The following is a 19,909-nucleotide window of genomic DNA, read 5'->3' as shown; positions in this document are numbered from 1 at the left end:
ACACAAATACATTGATAGCATTATGGCAACATCGGGGATATCATATTTCTTGCGTAAAAATAACCAATGGCAATTCTTAAAACACAGTATTAACATACCTTTGGAAGCTCTTCAATCTGATTAGCATCTAAATAGAGCTCCTCCAAAGTTTTCTCAAAAGTAAAAATCTCTTTGGGAACCTGTTCCAAACTGCAATGAGAATAATCAAGAGTAGTGACAGTCTCCTCTTCCCCTCGTAGACAACGACATGGTACCAACCGCACAAACAAACTTCGTTTTGTAGTCATTTTTAGACACTGCAATATTCAAATAAAAGTAAATTCAGTTAAAACATATTATAACCAATAATTTTTCAAAAAAAATTCCAATTCATCGCAATCTATATATCAAGACAGGTACCTCTTTCTTTACACACATCCAATGGAATACATTGAACATTGTTTACTGTCAAAATTTATGTAAATTTATATATACTGAATTTCAAATGAAACTCAAGTACTTTTGTACTATAAAAAAAATGACCCGCTAAATAGCTATTTATGTGCTTCTTTAAAACCCATGCTTCATGAGTCTTGGTTATTCTCAACTAGAAAACCCTAATATAACAAAGATATTTCCTTAATTCCTGGGTAAGAGCTATTTTTTTTATTAAGAATTTGGAGGTGCCTGGGAGGTTCAGTTGGTTAAGCATCTGCCTTTGGCTCATGTCATGATCCCAGGGTCCTGGGATCGAGCCCCACATCAAGCTCCCTGTTCATCAAGGGGTCTGCTTGTCCCTCTCTCTACCCCTCCCCCTCTTATGCTCTCTCTCACTTACTCTAATAAAAAAAAATTTATTTATTTTAAAAATAAAATAAGTCTACTCTGTAGACTTTGACTACAGAGTTTTGAGTAGGAAGTGGGACTGCAAATTATTTTCAGGTCTTCCTTAATGAGCCATCAGAATCAATCACTCCTTTAACTTTCCAAGGCTCTTTTTTTTTTTTTTAAGATTTTATTTATTCATGAGAGACATACAGAGAGAGAAGAAGAGGCATAGGCAGAGGGAGAAGCAGGCTCCATGCAAGGAGCCCTAGTGGGACTTGATCCTGGAACTCCAGGATCATGCCCTGAGCTGAAGGCAGACACTCAACCACTGAGCTGCCCACGCGTCCCTCCAAGGCTCTTCTACATCAAAATTCCAATGTATGTCAAGTGTACCTTGTTTCAATTAAATATTGGTCTTTTAATTTTTCTTTTCTTTTTTTTTTTAAGATTTTATTTATTTCTTCATGAGAGACACAGAGAGAGGTAGAGAGAGAGGGAGAGACACGGGCAGAGAGAGAAGGAGGCTCCATGCAGGGAGCCCAATGTGGGACTCGATCCCGGGTCTCCAGGATCATGCCCTGGGCTGAAGGCGGCACTAAACCACTGAGCCACCCGGGCTGCCCTCTTTTCATTTTTCTAAAGAGCTTATAGACCCTCTTTTTGTGTAACGTTACACACTAGAGAATAAACTTACTTAATAAAGTATATATACAGATTTGTTTCAAGTTAAATGGGGGAAATTAGTGAAAAGTCTCCAGGTTTTTTGTTGTTTTTTTTTTTTTAGATTATTTACTTATTTGATAGAGAGAGAGAGAAAGAGTGAGTGCACAAGCAGGAGGAGCGGCAGAGGGAGAGGAAGAAGCAGACTCCCCACTGAGCAGGGGGACCAATGCAGGGCTCAATCCCAGGATCCTAGGATCATTACCTGAGCCAAAGGCTGACACTTAACCAACTGAGCCACTGGTTGGTTAATGTTGGTTAAGCAACAATGCTGCTTAAAATTGGCTAATTTTAATTTACATATCCATAGATTAATTCCAACTAGTCTAAGATTATACTACCAAAGAAAAGCCTACTTCAATAAATAAGAATGACTGTTAATCAAGTTAAGAACTCTTTGTAAAATAGGAATTCTTGCTTAAGCCAGAAGACTCTTAGAGTAATAGAATACTTCTAACCAAGGCCAAGACTAGGTTGAAACCAATGAGGGAAATGGTCTCAAGCACAAAATAGAATGAAGCACCGAAAAAACTCACTAATCAAATTAAATATTTTACTGCATTGCCTTTTAAATTAAAAATCACTGAAAAATAATCTGTTTATGAACAAAATGACTAATACTTAAATTAAAAACAAGACTGGGGGATCCCTGGGTGGCGCAGCGGTTTAGCGCTTGCCTTTGGCCCAGGGCACGATCCTGGAGACCCGGGATCGAATCCCACATCAGGCTCCCGGTGCATGGAGCCTGCTTCTCCCTCTGCCTGTGTCTCTGCCTCTCTCTCTCTGTGTGACTATCATAAATTAATTAATTAATTAAAAAAAATAAAAATAAAAAATAAAAAATAAAAACAAGATTGGTATTACTAATGTTTTTCTTTTGCCTCAGACTTCAATATGGCTCTACACAGTACTGCTTCCAATTGTTCTATTTCAAATTATGTGATATTCTTTTTTTTTTTTTTTTAATTTTTATTTATTTATGATAGTCACGGAGAGAGAGAGAGAGGCAGAGGGAGAAGCAGGCTCCATGCACCAGGAGCCCTACGGGGGATTCGATCCCGGGTCTCCAGGATCGCGTCCTGGGCCAAAGGCAGGCGCCAAACCACTGCGCCACCCAGGGACCCCTAAATTATGTGATATTCTTAAAGTGTTTGACAACTAAGCATTTCTCTTGCAATCTTTTAAAAATATAACTATTCTTGGTCAATCACCATGTGCCAGGTACTGTGCTAAGTTCTTTAGATAAAATATATAAATATATAAAATATAAATAATATGTATAAAAATATATATAATATATATAAAATATATAAATGTATATTCTCATTTCATCCTCATATATCTAAGACATGTATTATTATTCCTATTTTTCCATAAAGAAACTGATTCTTTGCTCTTACTGCATTACTGCTCCTAAATACATAATGATAGACATGAAATCATATTCTCAAAATGAATAAAATATCAATAGGTCTTTACTAGGCACTTCTCCTTTAGAGTTTACAAAAATAAAATACTGATCAGATTCAGAACACACCACTCCAAAGTACGGTACCATGACATATTGAGTTCTTTCAACTTAAGGAATGTGAGAAAACAACAGAAGCAGGAAGGTCATGCTGCTCCCTTTGCACTTCTCCAATGAAATAGGTCATAAAGTCCTCATGTGAGAAGTGCCTTCCTTATACCTGGAGGAAAAAACCAATCTAATCTCTAAAGAATGGAGACGAATCCTAACAAATGGGCTTTATTAAACTTCCCCCAGTTTACTACATTAAACCTCATACTCTGGGATCCCTGGGTGGCGCAGCAGTTTGGCGCCTGCCTTTGGCCCAGGGCGCGATCCTGGAGACCCGGGATCGAATCCCACGTCGGGCTCCCGGTGCATGGAGCCTGCTTCTCCCTCTGCCTGTGTTTCTGCCTCTCTCTCTCTTTCTCTCTCTCTGTGACTATCATAAATTAAAAAATAAAGATAAAAAAAAAAAATAAACCTCATACTCTGACTTATCATACTTCTTTCTATGCAAGTCACACTCTTCATCAAACCTAGCATAAAAATACGAAGTTTTAATGGTTTCTTTATGTCCTTACTCTTTATAAAAGCTCCTCTGCCACTTAAAAACTTGTATTAAATAAATTTGCATGCTTTCTCTTATTAAACTATCTTTGTGAAGTTAGTTTTCAGACCTAGCCAAAGAAAAAAGGGCCAAGGAAAATGTTTCTTCCCCTACACTATGATGTCAAATATAAAAGTTTCTATATGAAATTGCCTCATGGGAATGTAATATATAGCATGGTGATTATAGTTAATAATAATAATGTACTGTGTATTTGAAAATTGCTATGAGAGTAGATCTTAAAAGTTTTCTCATAGCAAGAAAAAAAATGTATAACTACATATGGTGATAGATGTTAGATTTTGGTGGACATTTAGCAATATATGCACATATCAAATCACTGTTACACCATACACCTGAAATTAATATAGTTAGGTCCATTATACTTCAATAGAAACAAAAAAACTTTATCAATAAAGAATATCCAGAAAAGTTTACTGAATGCTTATTAAGAATATAGTTTTACTGGTAAGAATGAGCAGTTTTGTTGATCTAATAAGAATTTCAGGGTAGCTTGGGTGGCTCAGCAGTTTAACACCGCCTTCAGCCCAGGGCATGATCCTGGAGACCCGGGATCGACTGCCACATCGGGCTCCCTGCATGGAGCCTGCTTCTCCCTCTGCCTGTGTCTCTGACTCACTCTCTCTCATGAATAAATAAATAAAATCTTAAAAAAAAAAAAAATTTCATTGCCACAGGGGAATTTAGCTTATACCTGTGTGTTTATGAGATCCCCAAATTAAAAGATTCCAAAAATGAGTATGAAATTTCTGCTCAAGAGATTTTAAGATTTAAACTGATAACAAGTTAAGAGGACACTTAAGAACAATGGGGAACTCAATCTGCTCTTTCCAACATGGTAGCCATTAGACATGTGGCCATCTTAACCATTTTTAACTTAAAATTCAAGTTAAATTAAATAAAATTAAAAATCTAGTTTCTCAGTCACACTAAGTACATTTTAAAAGCCCAACAGCCAAATGTGTGGCTAGTGGCTACTGTACTCAGTAACAGAAGACAGAGAACATTATTTCTATCAGTGCAGAAAGTTCTGTGGGACAGTGTTGGTTTGATGTTTGAAAATATTATTCTGTTTATCAAATTATACATATTGCATGCTTATATTTATATAATATGATAGTACCAAAGAACTTGTAAGATATGGCCTAAAAATTCCTGAAATTATAATGGATTTGAGAGTATAACTGCTAGCTGAGAATAAAGGGCATGAAAAGTTTATGACCAAATATATGTAATTAAAAAGAGTGTATCTTAGATATCACCTGTGCAGCACACATGAAGCATAAGGCAATTTATAAGACAGAGTAATTGTTAATGAAGGTAAAACATCTCCAAGGTTTTTTTGTAGTGCTAACCATAAAGAGATCATGTTGTAGACAGACGAGTGGGGTGGTCAGAAGTTTCACAACTTCTAAGAAGAGACTATGACTTTAAAAAAGGAAATTAGATGCTCTAGGAAACAATTTACATCTTAAGTAAAAATTTCCTGTGGACAGAGGCTATGAAGAGAGCAGTTTTAGATCTCAGATTGAATTCAGTGGGCCTACAGCCCATACAAAAATGAACTCTAATTTATAGCAGATTAAAACTGCTGATTGCTAAGAAAGGAGGGGGAACTTCATTACTGAGGGAATGGGAGGAAAATATCATATGAAAGAGAAATAAATGAGTACTAACAACCAAAAAGAGCCTCCCTTATACAATACTAAAAGGAAGTAAACGAGAGGAAGAAAGCCTGGCCTGTTTTCAAAAGGAAGTGATCAACATGGGAACAGTCATTAGAATTTTAGTGTTAAGATAACTAAGAGCCACTTTATAAACCGGACTTAACAAGGGAAACATAAAAATATTCTAATCAAATGGAGAAAGAAAGAAAAGCCAACCAAGAAAAAAAAGGCATAACAACAAGCCAAACACTTTCTAACAAAACAAATTAAAGCTACTTACCACTGGGTTGAATTTATCTCCCTGATGTTTCTTAATTGAGCCAACATTCTGTGGAAACCAAAATAAAGAAACAAAATTAACAATAAAAAGAGATCTTGGGACACCTGAGTGGCTCAGCAGTTGAGTGTCTGCCTTTGGCTCAGAGCATGATCCTGGAGTCCCAGGATCGAGTCCCACATCGGGCTCCCTGCATGGAGCCTGCTTCTCCCTCTGCCTGTGTCTCTGTCTTAGTATATCTCTCATGAATAAATAAAATCTTTAAAAATAAATAAACAAACAAACATAAATAAATAAAAAGAGATCTTTATGGCTTTAAAGATCATCTCTTCTAAATTCTTATTTGTATCAAAATGTAAATTATAATTCTCAAAAATTCACTAGTATTAAACACACAAATTTGCTAACCTTTAAATACATAGCTAGCTTCTTAATCAGTCACTGGATTGTTTTTAATAATTTTTAAACTATGGTAAGCGCTCATCTGTATCAAATAATAAATACCCAACTACCACTAAAATCCCATTTATTTGAAACTACTGAGAAAGAATAAGGTTTTTCCAAACAAATTCAAATCACCAATTGTATTAAATTTAATAGTTTTTCCAAAAAATAATTTTCTTTAGGTATGCTTGAGTGGCTCAGTGGTTGAGCATCTGCCTTGGGCTCAGGTCATGATCCCGGGGTCCTGGGATGGAGTCCCACATCAGGCTCCCCAAAAGGAGTTGGCCTCTCCCTCTGCCTATGACTCTGCCTCTCTCTGTGTGTCTCTCATGAATAAATAAATAAAATCTTTCTTATGTATGTATGTATGTATTTGAGAGAGGGAGCACACAAGTGAGAGTTGGCAGGGAGACGGGGAAGACAGAAGGAGAGAGAGAGAGAGGGAGAGAGGGAGAGAATCTGAAGCAAACTCTGCACTGAGCAAAGAGCATGATTCAGGACTCGATCTCATGATCTCAAGATCATGACCTGAGCCAAAACCAGAAGTTGAACACTTAACCAACGAAGCCACCCAGGCACCCCTATATTCAGTAGTTTCTGATGGTTCTGTAAAGCAGACAATGGTAACAGATGCTCAGATTCTATTCCTCCCTTTACAGAAATTTTACTTTATTTGGGGTAGTAATGAACCCAGCTAAATATCCACAATAGATCCTTTCAAGATGGATGGACAGGAGTCGGAGGACACAGTTGAGATCAGTGACATATGAAGTCTGCTTTGAGAATGGAATGGGGTTGGTTATAGGCAAATATTTGTGCTCCTTATCTAGGGATAGATATAAACATGTCTACTGAGGCAACAACAATCCTATGACCATGAGTCAACAAGTCTGAGTATTAAAAAAACAAGGAGGCTGACAAAGAAGAGAAACAAAACAATCTGGGGGTCTCTAATAGCAGTGCTGAGGAAATGGACTTTTCTTTTTGGAAATGGACCATGTTAAACTACTGCCTTTTTCTGGGTTTCTTGGTATGTAAGAAAGCTAACCCCCGCCCCCCCCGCCCCCCCACCCCGCCAATTAATTTAAACCATTGCAAAGCTTCCTGTACCTAGAGCTGACACATTACAAAGTGCAATAGCCTAAACCCAAAACAGGAACATTAAGAAATACATAAATACATCATAATCTTTTTCTTAAAAATTCATAATGCTACTAAGTTTGTGTTTCAAAATTTTAGTTATCCTAAATTTATTGGGCTATTTTTCTCTGTGCCAAATGGTTTAGTACTGCTGAGTTGTTTAACCTTCCCCACAAATTCTACATATAGTACATGCCACAAAAAATACCTCTGTGTATAGCAAGCAAAGATGGTCACTAAATTTGTCATTCAACATACTCCTACAAATGTGATAATCTGGTAAAATGGAATTGTCAATAAGCTGAAATGGAATATGGCTATGGAAGACCAGGTTGGAGAGAAGAGAGATGTGAACTTTGTGTTTAGAAATGTTAGTTTAAAATACCTGAAAGATGTCCTAGTAGGATCTTTAGTGTGCAGTTGAATATGGGCATTCAGAGATATGGGGACAGATCCAAGCTGAGGATATAAATTTGGAAGTCATCTGCTTAGAAATGATATTTAAAGCAAGGAAATTACATGAAAGCATCAAGAGCATGAGCATGGACACAAAAAAGAACAGGTCCAATGACTGAGCCCTGGGATATTACAAAAATAAGAGATAAGAAAGTAAAGATGGAACCAGCAAGGACACTGAAGAGAGACAGTGAGTCAAAAAAAAAAAAAAAGTGATATATCATAAAAGCAAAGTGAAAATATTTCAAGGAGGAAGAAGTTATTAACTATGTTAAAGAGAATTTAGAATTACCAATGTGTAAAAAAAGATCACTGATTATCCTGACAAGATCATTTAATGTGGAGGGGTAGAAACTAAACAAAATGTGGAGGTGATTCAAGAAGAAAGAGGATAACCTGACAGCAAATTCAGACAACTCAGATAATTTGGCTACAAAGGACATTAGAAAAACAGAGCAGTAGCAAGAGTATAATGTGAATCAAGTGTTACAACATTTGATTTGTAAGCAGATAGGCATAATCTAGTTAGAAGAGCCCATTGGTAAATTTCCATAAAGAGATTTGGGCAACAACTCATAGATTGTCCTAGCAAGATGTCCCACCAATAAAAAAGCTGCTCATAAGGAGGAAAACAAAACAAAACACACCTTGCGTGCAATAGTATGACTAGCTAAATAAAATTCATATAGGTTATTTTTCAAAAATATAGATTACTGGGGACGCCTGGGTGGCTCAGCAGTTGAGTATCAGCCTTTGACTCTGGGCATGATCCCAGTCCCGGGATCGAGTCCCACATCGGGCTCCTTGCAGGGAGCCTGCTTCTCCCTCTGCCTGTGTCTCTGCCTCTCTCTGTGTCTCTCATGAATAAATAAATAAAATCTTTAAAAATATATAGAAAGAGATCACTGTGCCTTCTTTCTAGAGACTCTTTTTGCAAGATTTTATTAATTAATTAATTAATTTGAGAGAGAGAGAGAGAGGGAGAGAGAGGTGAATAAGCATGTGAGTGAGGGGAGGAACAGAGGGAGAGGACCAGCAGAACTCTGCACTAAATGTGGAGCCCAGTGCAGGTCTCAATCTCATGATTCAGAGATCACAACCTGAGCTGAAATAGTCTGACACTTAACCGACTGAGCCACCCAGGCATCCTTCTGGAGATTCTTATTTTGGAGATTAGATAGAAAACTCAAGATTCTCTATCTTAAAGTGCTGATGTAATTCTTTTTGTGCAACATTCTCAACGATAATCAGCACATGGTCAATCTTATTTCATCTGTGTTCAAACCACCATCTTTCCTCCCTCCTAATTCTCTACCATTATTTTGACAGACTCTCAGCTTGGGTATTACTATAAAGTGAAAAGTGAAGTCACTATAAAGGTTTTTAAAATACAGTATGTTGGGATCCCTGGGTGGCGCAGCGGTTTGGCGCCTGCCTTTGGCCCAGGTCGCGATCCTGGAGACCCGGGATCGAGTCCCACGTCGGGCTCCCAGTGCATGGAGCCTGCTTCTCCCTCTGCCTATGTCTCTGCCTCTCTCTCTCTCTCTCTCTCTCTGTGACTATCATACAAAATAAAATAAAATAAAATACAGTATGTTATACTTTCCCATCGATTTAAAGAGATCACATGATATACCTGACTAGATTTGAGAGAGATTTTATTGCTGGAGCAATCTTTCTAAATGAGTTCAAAAGCTAAAATGTACAACAAAGGATCATCAGGCATGCTCACAGCTATGAGCAGTCAGTGGTTATATAAGATCATTTTAGTTTGATTATGGCTATCCTGGTGTTTGTTAATCTATATTCGCTATACCTGTCCTTAGTACTGAGTCATTTAATGGACACTATTAACCCATTACAGGTAAGTAAATGAATAATCAATAATGAAAATATGGATATGAAAAAAAATATATATATAGAAAGGTCAGAAATTGGGATGCCTGGGTGGCTCAGTGGTGGAGCATCTGCCTTTGGCTCAGGTCGTGATTCCGGGGTCCTGGGATTGAGTCCCACATCAGGCTCCCTGTAGGGAGCCTGCTTCTCCTTCTGCATTTCTTTCTTTCTTTTTTTTTTTTTTAAGGTTTTGTTTATTTATTCATGAGAGACACAGAGAGAGGCAGAGACACAGGCAGAGGGAGAAGCAGGCTCCATGCAAGGAGCTCGACGTGGGACTCGATTCTGGGTCTCCAGGATCACACCCTGGGCTGAAGGCAGCGCTAAACCGCTGCGCCACTCGGGCTGCTCTGCCTGTGTTTCTGTCTCTCTCATGAATAAATTGTTTTAAAAAGGTAAGAAATTTGTACAATGAAAAAAATTATAAATGCTATACAAGAGCATTGGGTCCTGAAGGACAAAACTCAATAACTGAATATACAAAATGTGCTATGCCTATAACATATACAGCAACAAAGAGATAGTTCCATACTTAGAGCTGTAAGACTAACATCGATGTCTGAACCCTACTGGCCGGATTCTAATCTAGTAGAAAGCTGAGTTTCTTCAATATTTGCACTACTAATCCAACTTTCATAACAAACCATTGTTAGCCTAAACATGTTTTACAAAAATGTTAGTGTTGAATAAAGTTGTAGGCATACATACTGAAGTTACTAAGGAGTGCCACATTTGTATAAATTTCTGTCTTACATTCCTACAGATTATTTACATAAAGAAAGGGACAGATCCCTACAGTTTGGAAACTGTATACGTCCATGTAACCAATAGCAATGACAATATAAAATCTACTTTAGTGAATAAAAGTGGCAAGAGGGGGCATCCCTGTGTTGTTCCTGATCTTAGAAGAAAGGCTCTCAGGTTTTCACCAGTGAGTAGGATGCTAACTGTAAGCCTGTCATATATGGCTTTTACTATATTGACATATGTTTCTTCTACACCCACTCTGTTGAGAATTATTATAACTGGATGTTGAATTTTTGTCAGATGCTTTTAAAAAAAGGACAGGTTACTAAGTCGTCTTAGAATTCACCAGTGAAGCTATCAACTCCCCACCAAAGCAAATAGGCAAGAAAAATAAATAAAAGGCATTCAAACTGGAAAGGAAAAAGTAAAACTGTCACTATTTACAGATGACATAATAGTATATATAGAAAATACTAAAGACTCCATCAAAAAAACTGTTAAAACTAATAACTGAATTTGGTAAAGTTGCAGGATACAAAAATCAGTTTAATTTTTATTCACTAATAAAAAATTATCAGAAAGTTGGGACGCCTGGGTGGCTCAGTGGTTGAGCGCCTCCCTGCAGCCCAGGGCGTGATCCTGGGGTCCCGGGATCGATTCCCGCATCAGGCTCCCTGCGTGGAGCCTGCTTCTCCCTCTGCCTGTGTCTCTGCCTCTCTCTCTCTTTGTCTCTCATGTATAAATAAATAAAATCTTTAAAAAAAATTATCGGAAAGAAAAATTTTTTAAAATCCCATTTACAATTGTATCAAAGAACAATACACCTAGGAATAAAGTTAATGAAGGAGATGAAAGATCTACATATTGAAAACTCTAAGATATTAATGAAAGAAACTGAAGATACAAATAAATGAGAAATTATTTCATATTCATGAGCTGCAAGAATCAGTACAGGTAAAATGCCCATACTACCCGGAGCAATCTAAGAATTCAATGCAATCTCTATCGAAATTCCAATGCATTTTTCAAAAAATACGGTCAATATTTTTACCCAAACACAATGGGTAAGGTAAAGGGCAGTCCCTTCAATTAATGATAGGGGGAAAACTAGAGTCAGGCAAAAGAATAAAACTTGACAACGTTCTTACACCATATACAAAAATTAACTCAAAATAGATTAAAGGCTTGAACCTGGGGCACACCTGGGGTGCTCAGTCGGTAAAGGGTCCAACTCTTGATTTCAACTCAGGCTATAATCTCAAGGTTATGAGATTGAGCATTGCATGATGCTACACACTCAGCATAGTCTCTTGTCCCTCTCCCTTCTCCAGCTTGTATGTGCTATCTCTCAAATAAATAAAATCTTTTTAAAAAAGGAAGAAAAAAAAAGACAACAAACCTAAGACCTAAAACCATAAAATTCCTAGAAGAAAATACAGGTGGGTAAGCTTCTTCAGGTAGGTCTTGTTAATGATTTTTAATCTGACACCAAAAACAAAAATAAGTAAGTAGTACTACGTCATAATAAAAAGCCTCTGGCACAGCAAAAGAAACCATCAACATAAGGAAAAGGTAACCTACAGAATGGGAGAAAATACTATTATTCAAAATATCTAAAGAACTCACACAATTTAATGACCAAAAAAAATCCAATTTAAAAATGGGCAGAAAATCTGAATATACACTTAAAAGAAAAATAACAAGTAGCCAACAGAGAGATGAAAAGATGCTCAACATCACTAATCATCAGGGAAATGCAAATCAAAATAATAAGATATCACATCCCACAACTCAGAATGGCTATTATCAAAAAGACAAGAAATAACAAGTATTGTTGAAGATGTGGAGATAAAGGAACCCTTCTGCACTTTTAGAGAGAATGTAAATTGGTGCAGCCACTATGTAAAACAATGTGGAGGTCCCTCCCTGAAAAGAAATCCAGCTATATGATCCAGCAATTCCACTTGTGCGTATTTATCTGAAGAAAACCTCTCTTGGGGCGCCCATGTGGCTCAGTGGGTTAAGCATCTGCCTTCAGCTCAGGTCATGATCCCAGAATCCTGGGATCAAGCCTCACACTGAGCTCTCTGCTCAGGAGAGAGTCTGTTTCTCCTTCTCCCTCTCCCCCAACTGGTGCTTTCTCTCAAATAAATAAATAAAATCTTTAGAAAAGAAATCTCTCTTTCAAGAAATTTCTCCAGCTACCAATCTATTTCTCTGCTTTCCTGTACAATAAAATTCCAAACAAATTGTCTATATACACTGTCTTCAATTATTTCATCAATTGTTCTTAAATACACTCCAATCACACTTTTGTCTCCATCACTTCAATGGAAACTATTCTTCTTAGTTCATCAATGGCTCACATATTGCCAAATTCAATAGATAAATTCTAAGTTCACATCTCACTTGAACTGTTTCATTAGAAGCATCATTCCCCTACTTCTTTCCACATTTTCTTAGTTTCCAAAACATTACAGGCTCCTAATTTTGTTATTACACCACTAATTATGCCCCAGTCTCCTTTTCTAGTTGTTCCTCTTCATACCAACCATTTAACACATATAGTCACCAACAACACAGATTTTGGTCCTCTTCTCCATACTCATACCCTTGGTGATCATACAGTTAAGTCTTTAAATGTTATCAACTCTTTAAATAATAAGTACTCAAAAGATACCTGTCCTAGTTTGGGTTCTCCCAAAAGAAAAGGATCAGATAAGAACTTAAGTACAGGTAGTCTGTCCAGAAAATGACCTGAGGGAGCAAGAGTAAGGCAGAGATTTAAAAAAAAAAAAAAAAAAAAAAAGAGCACCAATACAAAACACATCAGTAGGAATCAGAATGGGAATAGCACATATAAAAATTATTTCTGGGGGCAGCCCCAGTGGCGCAGTGGTTTAGCGCCTCCTGCAGTCTGGGGAGTGATCCTGGAGACTCGGGATCGAGTCCCATGTGAGGCTTCCTGTATGGAGCCTGCTTCTCCCTCTGCCTCTCTCTCTCTCTGTGTGTCTCTATGAATAAATAAAATCTTACAAAAATTATTTCTGGGATGCCTGGGTGGCTCAGTCAGTTGAGAGTCTGCCTTCAGCTCAGGTCATGATCCCAGAATTCTGGGATGGAGCCCTTCATGGAGCTCTCTGCTCAGAGGGGAGTCTTCCTCTCCCCCTGCTACTGCTCCCCTGCTTATGCTCTCTCACTTTGTCAAATAAATAAATAAAATCTTTAAAAAAACATTATTTCTGTACTTTGGAGTAAATGTAGATCTTCATATTGCAAAACAAAAAAAGTCTTTTAAAATATATTACTAAATTTAATATATAGTAATGTTTAAATTTTGCATGACTTACTATAAAATATAAATCATAAAACAGTCTCAGGAAATAGAAAATCATGGATGAAATTTAAGAGTTTACCAATAAATCACTATTCTAAAAGACACCAAGCACTTAAGTGCTTGCAAACTTAAAAGGAATGGAATTGGATTGCAAGAGTTAGGGGTTATAAGAAATATGAGAAAATTCTCAATTCTTATTACAAATTGAATATAATTCTGATATCAACAATTATCAAAGTTAGCATACTGCATCAATATAACATTTATACTCGAGAATACTTCAAAAAACCAAATAGTTAGTTAAACCTAAATTATGTAGGAGAAACTCAAATACAGTAGTAATACTAAGCATAGCTATGGAAAATGAATTCTAGGAATGCTAAGAGAAAAATCTATTAACAGTAGGGGTGAAAATGAAAAGGAGGTAAAATGGATCTTCTTGACAACGCCATAATGAATTTTTAAAAAGGCAACATTCTTCTCAACAAAAGTCCTAGAAACAGAATATTTACTCAATAAAAAAACATTTGCACCACATTCATGAAAAAAATACTAGAAAAAATCCATTAAAATTCAAAAAATAATCTTATCAAGCAAGTGAAAAAGACAACCCACAGGATGAGAGAAAATATTTGTAAATCACATATCTGATAAGGGAATTGTATCCAGAATACATAAAGAACTATTACAACAATAAAAAACACAAAACTTAAAAACAGGTAAAGGATTTGAGGAAGCATTTCTCCAGATATACTAATGGTCAATAAACATATGAAAAGGCACTCAACATTATCAGTCATTAGGGAAACACAAATCAAAATCACACTGAAATAAAATTTTATACCCATTAAGAATGACTACAATAAAAAAGACAGGCAATAACAAGTGCCAGGGAAGATGTAAAGAAACTGGAATCCTCATACGTTGCAGATAGAAATATAACTAGGAAGTCACTTGAAAAAAGTTTAGCAGTTCCTCCAAAAAGTTAAACATAGTTACCATATGACCCATCAATTCCACTAATAGTTATATAATCAAGAGAAGTGAAAACAAACCCTCTCTGAAAAACTCGCAGCAGTATTACCTATAGTGACCAAAAAGTGGAAACAATTCAATACCCATCAACTAATTAATGGACAAACAAAATGTTGTATATCCACACAATGGAATTATTATTCAGCTATAAAAAGAGATTAATTACTGATACAGGATACAACATGGATGAGCTTTGACAACATTATGCTATGGTAAAGAAGCCTTACACAAAGGTCACACACAGTATGATTCAATTTTTAAAAAAGATTTTACTTATTTATTAATGAGAAACACATGAGAGAGAGGGAGAGAGAAAGAGAGAGAGGCAGAGACACAGGCAGAGGAAGAAGCAGGTGGAGGACTCGATCCCAGGACTCCAGGATCAGGTCCTGAGCCTAAGATGGTGCTCAACCACTGAGCCCCCTGGGCTGCCATATGATTCAATTTTTATGAAATGTCTCAAAAAGGAAAATTCATAGTGGGGCACCTGGGTGGCTCCGTGGGAGCATCTGCTCAGGGTGTGATCCTGGAGTCCGAGGATTGAGTCCCACATCGGGCTCCCTGCATGGAGCCTGCTTCTCCAGCTGCCTGTGTCTCTGCCTCTCTCAATGTCTCTCATGAATAAATTAAAAAAAAAAAAAAGGCAAATTCATAGTAAAAGGAAGTAGATTAATGGTTGCCAGGGTCTAGGGCTAGAGGCAACAAGAATGACTATTAATGTGTACAGGGTTTTTTAAGGTGATGAGGTATTTTGGAATTAAATGATGATAGTTATTGACCTTCATAAATGTACTAAAAACACTGAAGTATATACTTTCAGCAGTGAATTTTATTCTACATCAACTATAACTCAATTGAAAAAATATCTAGGGGCATCTGGGTGGCTCAGTTGGTTAAGCGTCCGACTCTAGGTCTTAGCTCAGTTCTCGATCTCAGGGTTCAAGTCCAGAGTAGAGAAAAGAAAGAAAAAGAAAAAACACCCTAAAAAAAATACACCAGTTAATGCCATTATGACGTATTAACACAACACATTCCAAACTGCTTTCCCAATGCATTCAGTAAGCACTTGACTTTTTTCTTAAGATTATTTAACCGCTTCCCTCTCTATCTTTTTTTTTTTAATTTTTTTTTAAATTTTTATTTATGATAGTCATAGAGAGAGAGAGAGAGAATGAGACAGAGACACAGGCAGAGGGAGAAGCAGGCTCCATGCACCGGGAGCCCGATGTGGGATTCGATCCCGGGTCTCCAGGATCGCGCCCTGGGCCAAAGGCAGGCGCCAAACCGCTGCGCCACCCAGGGATCCCTTCCCTCTCTCTTTAAAAACTTAAGATAAATTACTTACACCCAGAAGTCCATAATCTAATCCCAATTTATCTTTATACAACTTAACTAGAGTCGAATCCTTTGCTCAGGTGAGGTATTTTACCTTCCTGTGGGCTCCTCATTCTACCCACTGTTGGCAATTACTTCTTCAGTTCTTTATGTGGTGTTTTAAATGAAGAGAGCTATAAATAAAATATGTTTTTATGCAGTGTGTATACTGTCCTAGAAACTGAACCAAACCTGCTGAAAAACATGACCTGATTTGAGAATCCTGGACATGAATACCACTGCTTGAAATTCCATTAGTTACATATTCTGGATCCTCTAAAATCAACCTCTATTAAAATGAAAAATTCACATGGTGCAGACAAGCCCTCACTTCCTAAGGTGAATTTCCTCCTAAGCATACTTCTTCCTGGGTTCAAGAGAAGAAACCATGACCAAAAATCAGAAAAAAGGTGAGAACTGGCAAAACAAAAACTAGAAGCCAGTCTGAATCTTCACTTTTCTGTAAGGCTAATGTGTTTGCTTTAGGGTTAACTTAGCCTAGGTATGATTATAAACATCACAAACAAACAAAAATAAATAAAATTAAAATTAAAAAAAAATAAAATAAACATCGCAAACCTTTCAAAGAAAGCAAGCCAGAACTCTCAACACCTTGTTACACAAGATTTTTAAAGCTTATCAGAAAAATTTAAAAATACCACCACTTGGTAAAAGCTGTAGAATTCAGATTAAAATTTAGTCATAATATCTGTAATTCTATTAAATCATTCCAAACATCGCTTAGGGCTAAAAGACTCATCTCCCTGAGATGACTCGAAGAGATCAAGAGTCACATGCTCCTCTGAGCCAGCTAGGCACCCCAAAGGCTCATCTATATTTTAAGTAAAATAGCATCAGATTCATAGGAAATAAAAGAGAAAATTTTAAGCTGCTTCTACTACTCAAATATTATTTTTTCTTGTTTTTTAGCCATACCATTTAGTTCCCTATTTATTTAATGCCGTACTACAAAGGTCTTGGGGGAACATAAAGTATAACATGTGGTTGTGGTTCTCCAATCTCAAAGGGCTTAGAAATATAATAGGGGATACAAGACAAACTCAGTTTAGAAAAACTTTGGGTAATAATTACATGTCAGTGTAGTCTCATTAATGGTAACAAATGTACCACTCTGGTGGGGAATGCTGATAACTGGAGAGGCCATACACATGTGGAGACAAAGGTTATAACAGGAAAATCTCTGTACCTTATGCTCCATTTTGCTGTGAACCTAAAACTGCTCTGAAAAATTAAGTCCTTTTTTAAAAAGGGCAACTAGTCCTAATACTCATTACAAAAAAGGAATGGGTATACCTTAACTGGAAGAACTACAATTTCTGTCAGTGACATTCATATTCCAACATGCAACCATTCAGTGTTAAATAACACCTCACTGTAAAGTCACCTTTTTCAATTAACTGAAAAGTCTGTCTTTATATTTTTAAAGCCACCTCAATGAAACTGGGACACCACGGGAATAAAAATTTGACATTTCCTGGAACTATGAGGATTTTTTAATAGCAGACTTTGGACTGGTTATACTACTGGAAATCTGAAAACCTCTTAAGCTAAAATCATCTGTATCATATTCTTTGGTGTTTTAGTTGTCTCAGTAAAGCATTCACATTAGGTGCTAGGAGGACATCTAAACTTGCCTCTTGAGGAAACTACAAGCTTTATAATGTCGAGAACACCTTGTAGAGAAGGAATGGCCCTTCTCTCAGACATAAATACTTCTCACCTTTCATAATTTGAAAATAAACATACCATTTCCTCAACTGATTTCCAGTCCACCAATAAGCAAAATAGAATTGTGATAGGTCATTCCTTCATTAGAAAACAAAATTCTGAAATTGTCTGCTATCCAGCTAGCCCAAATTAGAACAATGATGGATAGAGCGGTATAAAAAAATCCATCCACATCTAATTTACCCTTAGGATCAAGTTAGAGTACAAAAAAATCTGTTTTTTTGAATTACATTATCTTATCCTTGTATATAATCCATCTTCACTGAGCTTTTTGTATTTACGCCCTATTTATTAAGAATATCATTATTTTTTTAAAAATTGAAAAAAAAAACTTTTTCATTATGAAAAAGAGCCTGAGAGCTATAGAATATGAGCTATTTAATTATTGTCAACAATATTGTCTATTCATTACTCAATAGCTCTTACAGAAGAGTATTCAGATTTTAGAAATCATTTAAAACTACAAGGAAAATCTTTTGGCTCCTCTGTAGATACATTTCTTTATTTAGGGTAATGAAAACCTTGGCTCCCAGGAAGCTTAGCTGAATCTAGTCTATCACAGCAATCATGCTAAGTTACTTAAAAACTATTCATTTCCTTATTCATTTCTTTAGATGGGACTTTCTATTTCTATTAACTATAGTATTTACATCCTATTAAAAGTAACCCCAAATCTTATATTTATGAAGAACTATTAAAAGTAACATCAATTTGGGGGATCCCTGGGTGGCTCAGCGGTTTAGTGCCTGCCTTTGGCCCAGGGCGTGATCCTGGAGACCCGGGATTGAGTCCCGTGACGGGCTCCCGGCATGGGGCCTGCTTCTCCCTCCTCCTGTGTCTCTGCCTCTCTCTCTATCATAAATAAATAAATAAATCTTTGAAAAAAAATAACGTAAATTTGAACACAAAAGGATCTTATTTAAGTAATTCTATCATACAATAAAAGAACAAAAGATATTTAAAAGAAAAAAGGCTGTTCTTTTATTTATTATCCGAAAAGATTCAATAAGGGGCACCTGGCTGGCTCAGCCGGGCTCTTGATCTCAGGGTTGTTAAGTTCAAGCTCCACATTGGGTATACAGATTACTTAAAATAAAAAAAATCAAAAAAGATCAACAAACAAACAAAAAATACTAAAAAGTGACACAGCAAACTAACTGCTTACGTAGCTGAAGGGATCAGTGGACCCTGGCAAAAGAATCCCTATAAAAGTCAGTTTCTTCATTTACCAAAATAAAGGTAGGGCTACTTACAGACTAAGAATATAATTAAGAAAGACTTAATGTATTTATTTGAGCCTAGGACAGTTCTTATAGCACAAGGCAGGTAACTTAAATGCTCTTGTTATATATACAGTATCTAAAGCTAGGAGAGAATAGACTTGAGACTACACCCTGTCCTCTATAAATCTATCCCAAGTCCTTGCTCTGACCATGAAGTAGACTAGATATAGGTGAAACACTGTCATGAGGAAGAAACTGTACTCTGTAAATAAGTAGATACAGTGAAACCTCTTCACTTCATACACAGTTCAAAGTATTAAACACTACACTCTGAAGAAAATGCCCAATAATACTACATTCCAATGCATGGCAAAAAATAGTTTAAAAAGTGTATAAAAAGTAAACTAGCATTTAGTCTATCGTTTTAAGGCAAACGCTATTCTCAATATAACTAAGTATAAATTTAACAAAATATAGGTATAAATTTACTTAACAAATATATACCAAGAATCTATTCTTTCTGTGTTAAATACTGTGCTATGAAAAAATGGATGGAGGGGCACCTGGGTGGCTCAGTCAGTTAAGCAACCAACTCTTGATTTTGGCCCATGTCATGATCTCAAGCCCTGTGTCACGAGCCCTGTGTCAGTCTCCATGCTCAGGGGGGTAGTCTGCTTCTCTCCCTTTCCCTCTGCCTGCCCATCCCCCCTCACACAGAGTAGCATGCACTCTCTCTCTAAAATAAATATATTTTTCAAAAAAGGATGGATGTCAAATATATAAAATTTATAATTTATATAAAATTTCATCAATCATCTACAATAGAGCTACATAAAACAAAATTGCTCATAATAAAAAGAGGACAAAAAAAACCTTTTAAAGATTTTATTTATTTGAGA

General features: G+C 36.5%; 1 protein-coding gene across 15 annotated transcripts in view; it reads right to left on the bottom strand.

The window, feature by feature from the left end:
• ERBIN (erbb2 interacting protein) overlaps window positions 1-19,909 on the bottom strand; it is a 118,293-nt gene that overhangs the window by 79,907 nt on the left and 18,477 nt on the right. For all 15 annotated transcript variants that reach the window (XM_035713486.2, XM_025448025.3, XM_049103181.1 and 12 more), the window contains 2 exons: window positions 5,613-5,660; window positions 99-296 (listed from right to left, as the gene is read on the bottom strand). In XM_035713486.2, coding sequence (XP_035569379.1) covers window positions 99-287 — 189 coding nt within the window. In that variant the 5' untranslated portion in view covers window positions 288-296; window positions 5,613-5,660. Of the gene's footprint in view, window positions 1-98; window positions 297-5,612; window positions 5,661-19,909 lie in introns of those variants that run through there.

The sequence above is a fragment of the Canis lupus genome, chromosome 2, assembly GCF_003254725.2.
Source record: "Canis lupus dingo isolate Sandy chromosome 2, ASM325472v2, whole genome shotgun sequence".
In the NCBI taxonomy this organism is placed as follows: Eukaryota; Metazoa; Chordata; class Mammalia; order Carnivora; family Canidae; genus Canis; species Canis lupus.
Note: the sequence above shows the minus strand (reverse complement) of the source record. Positions and strands in the feature narration are given on the sequence as shown.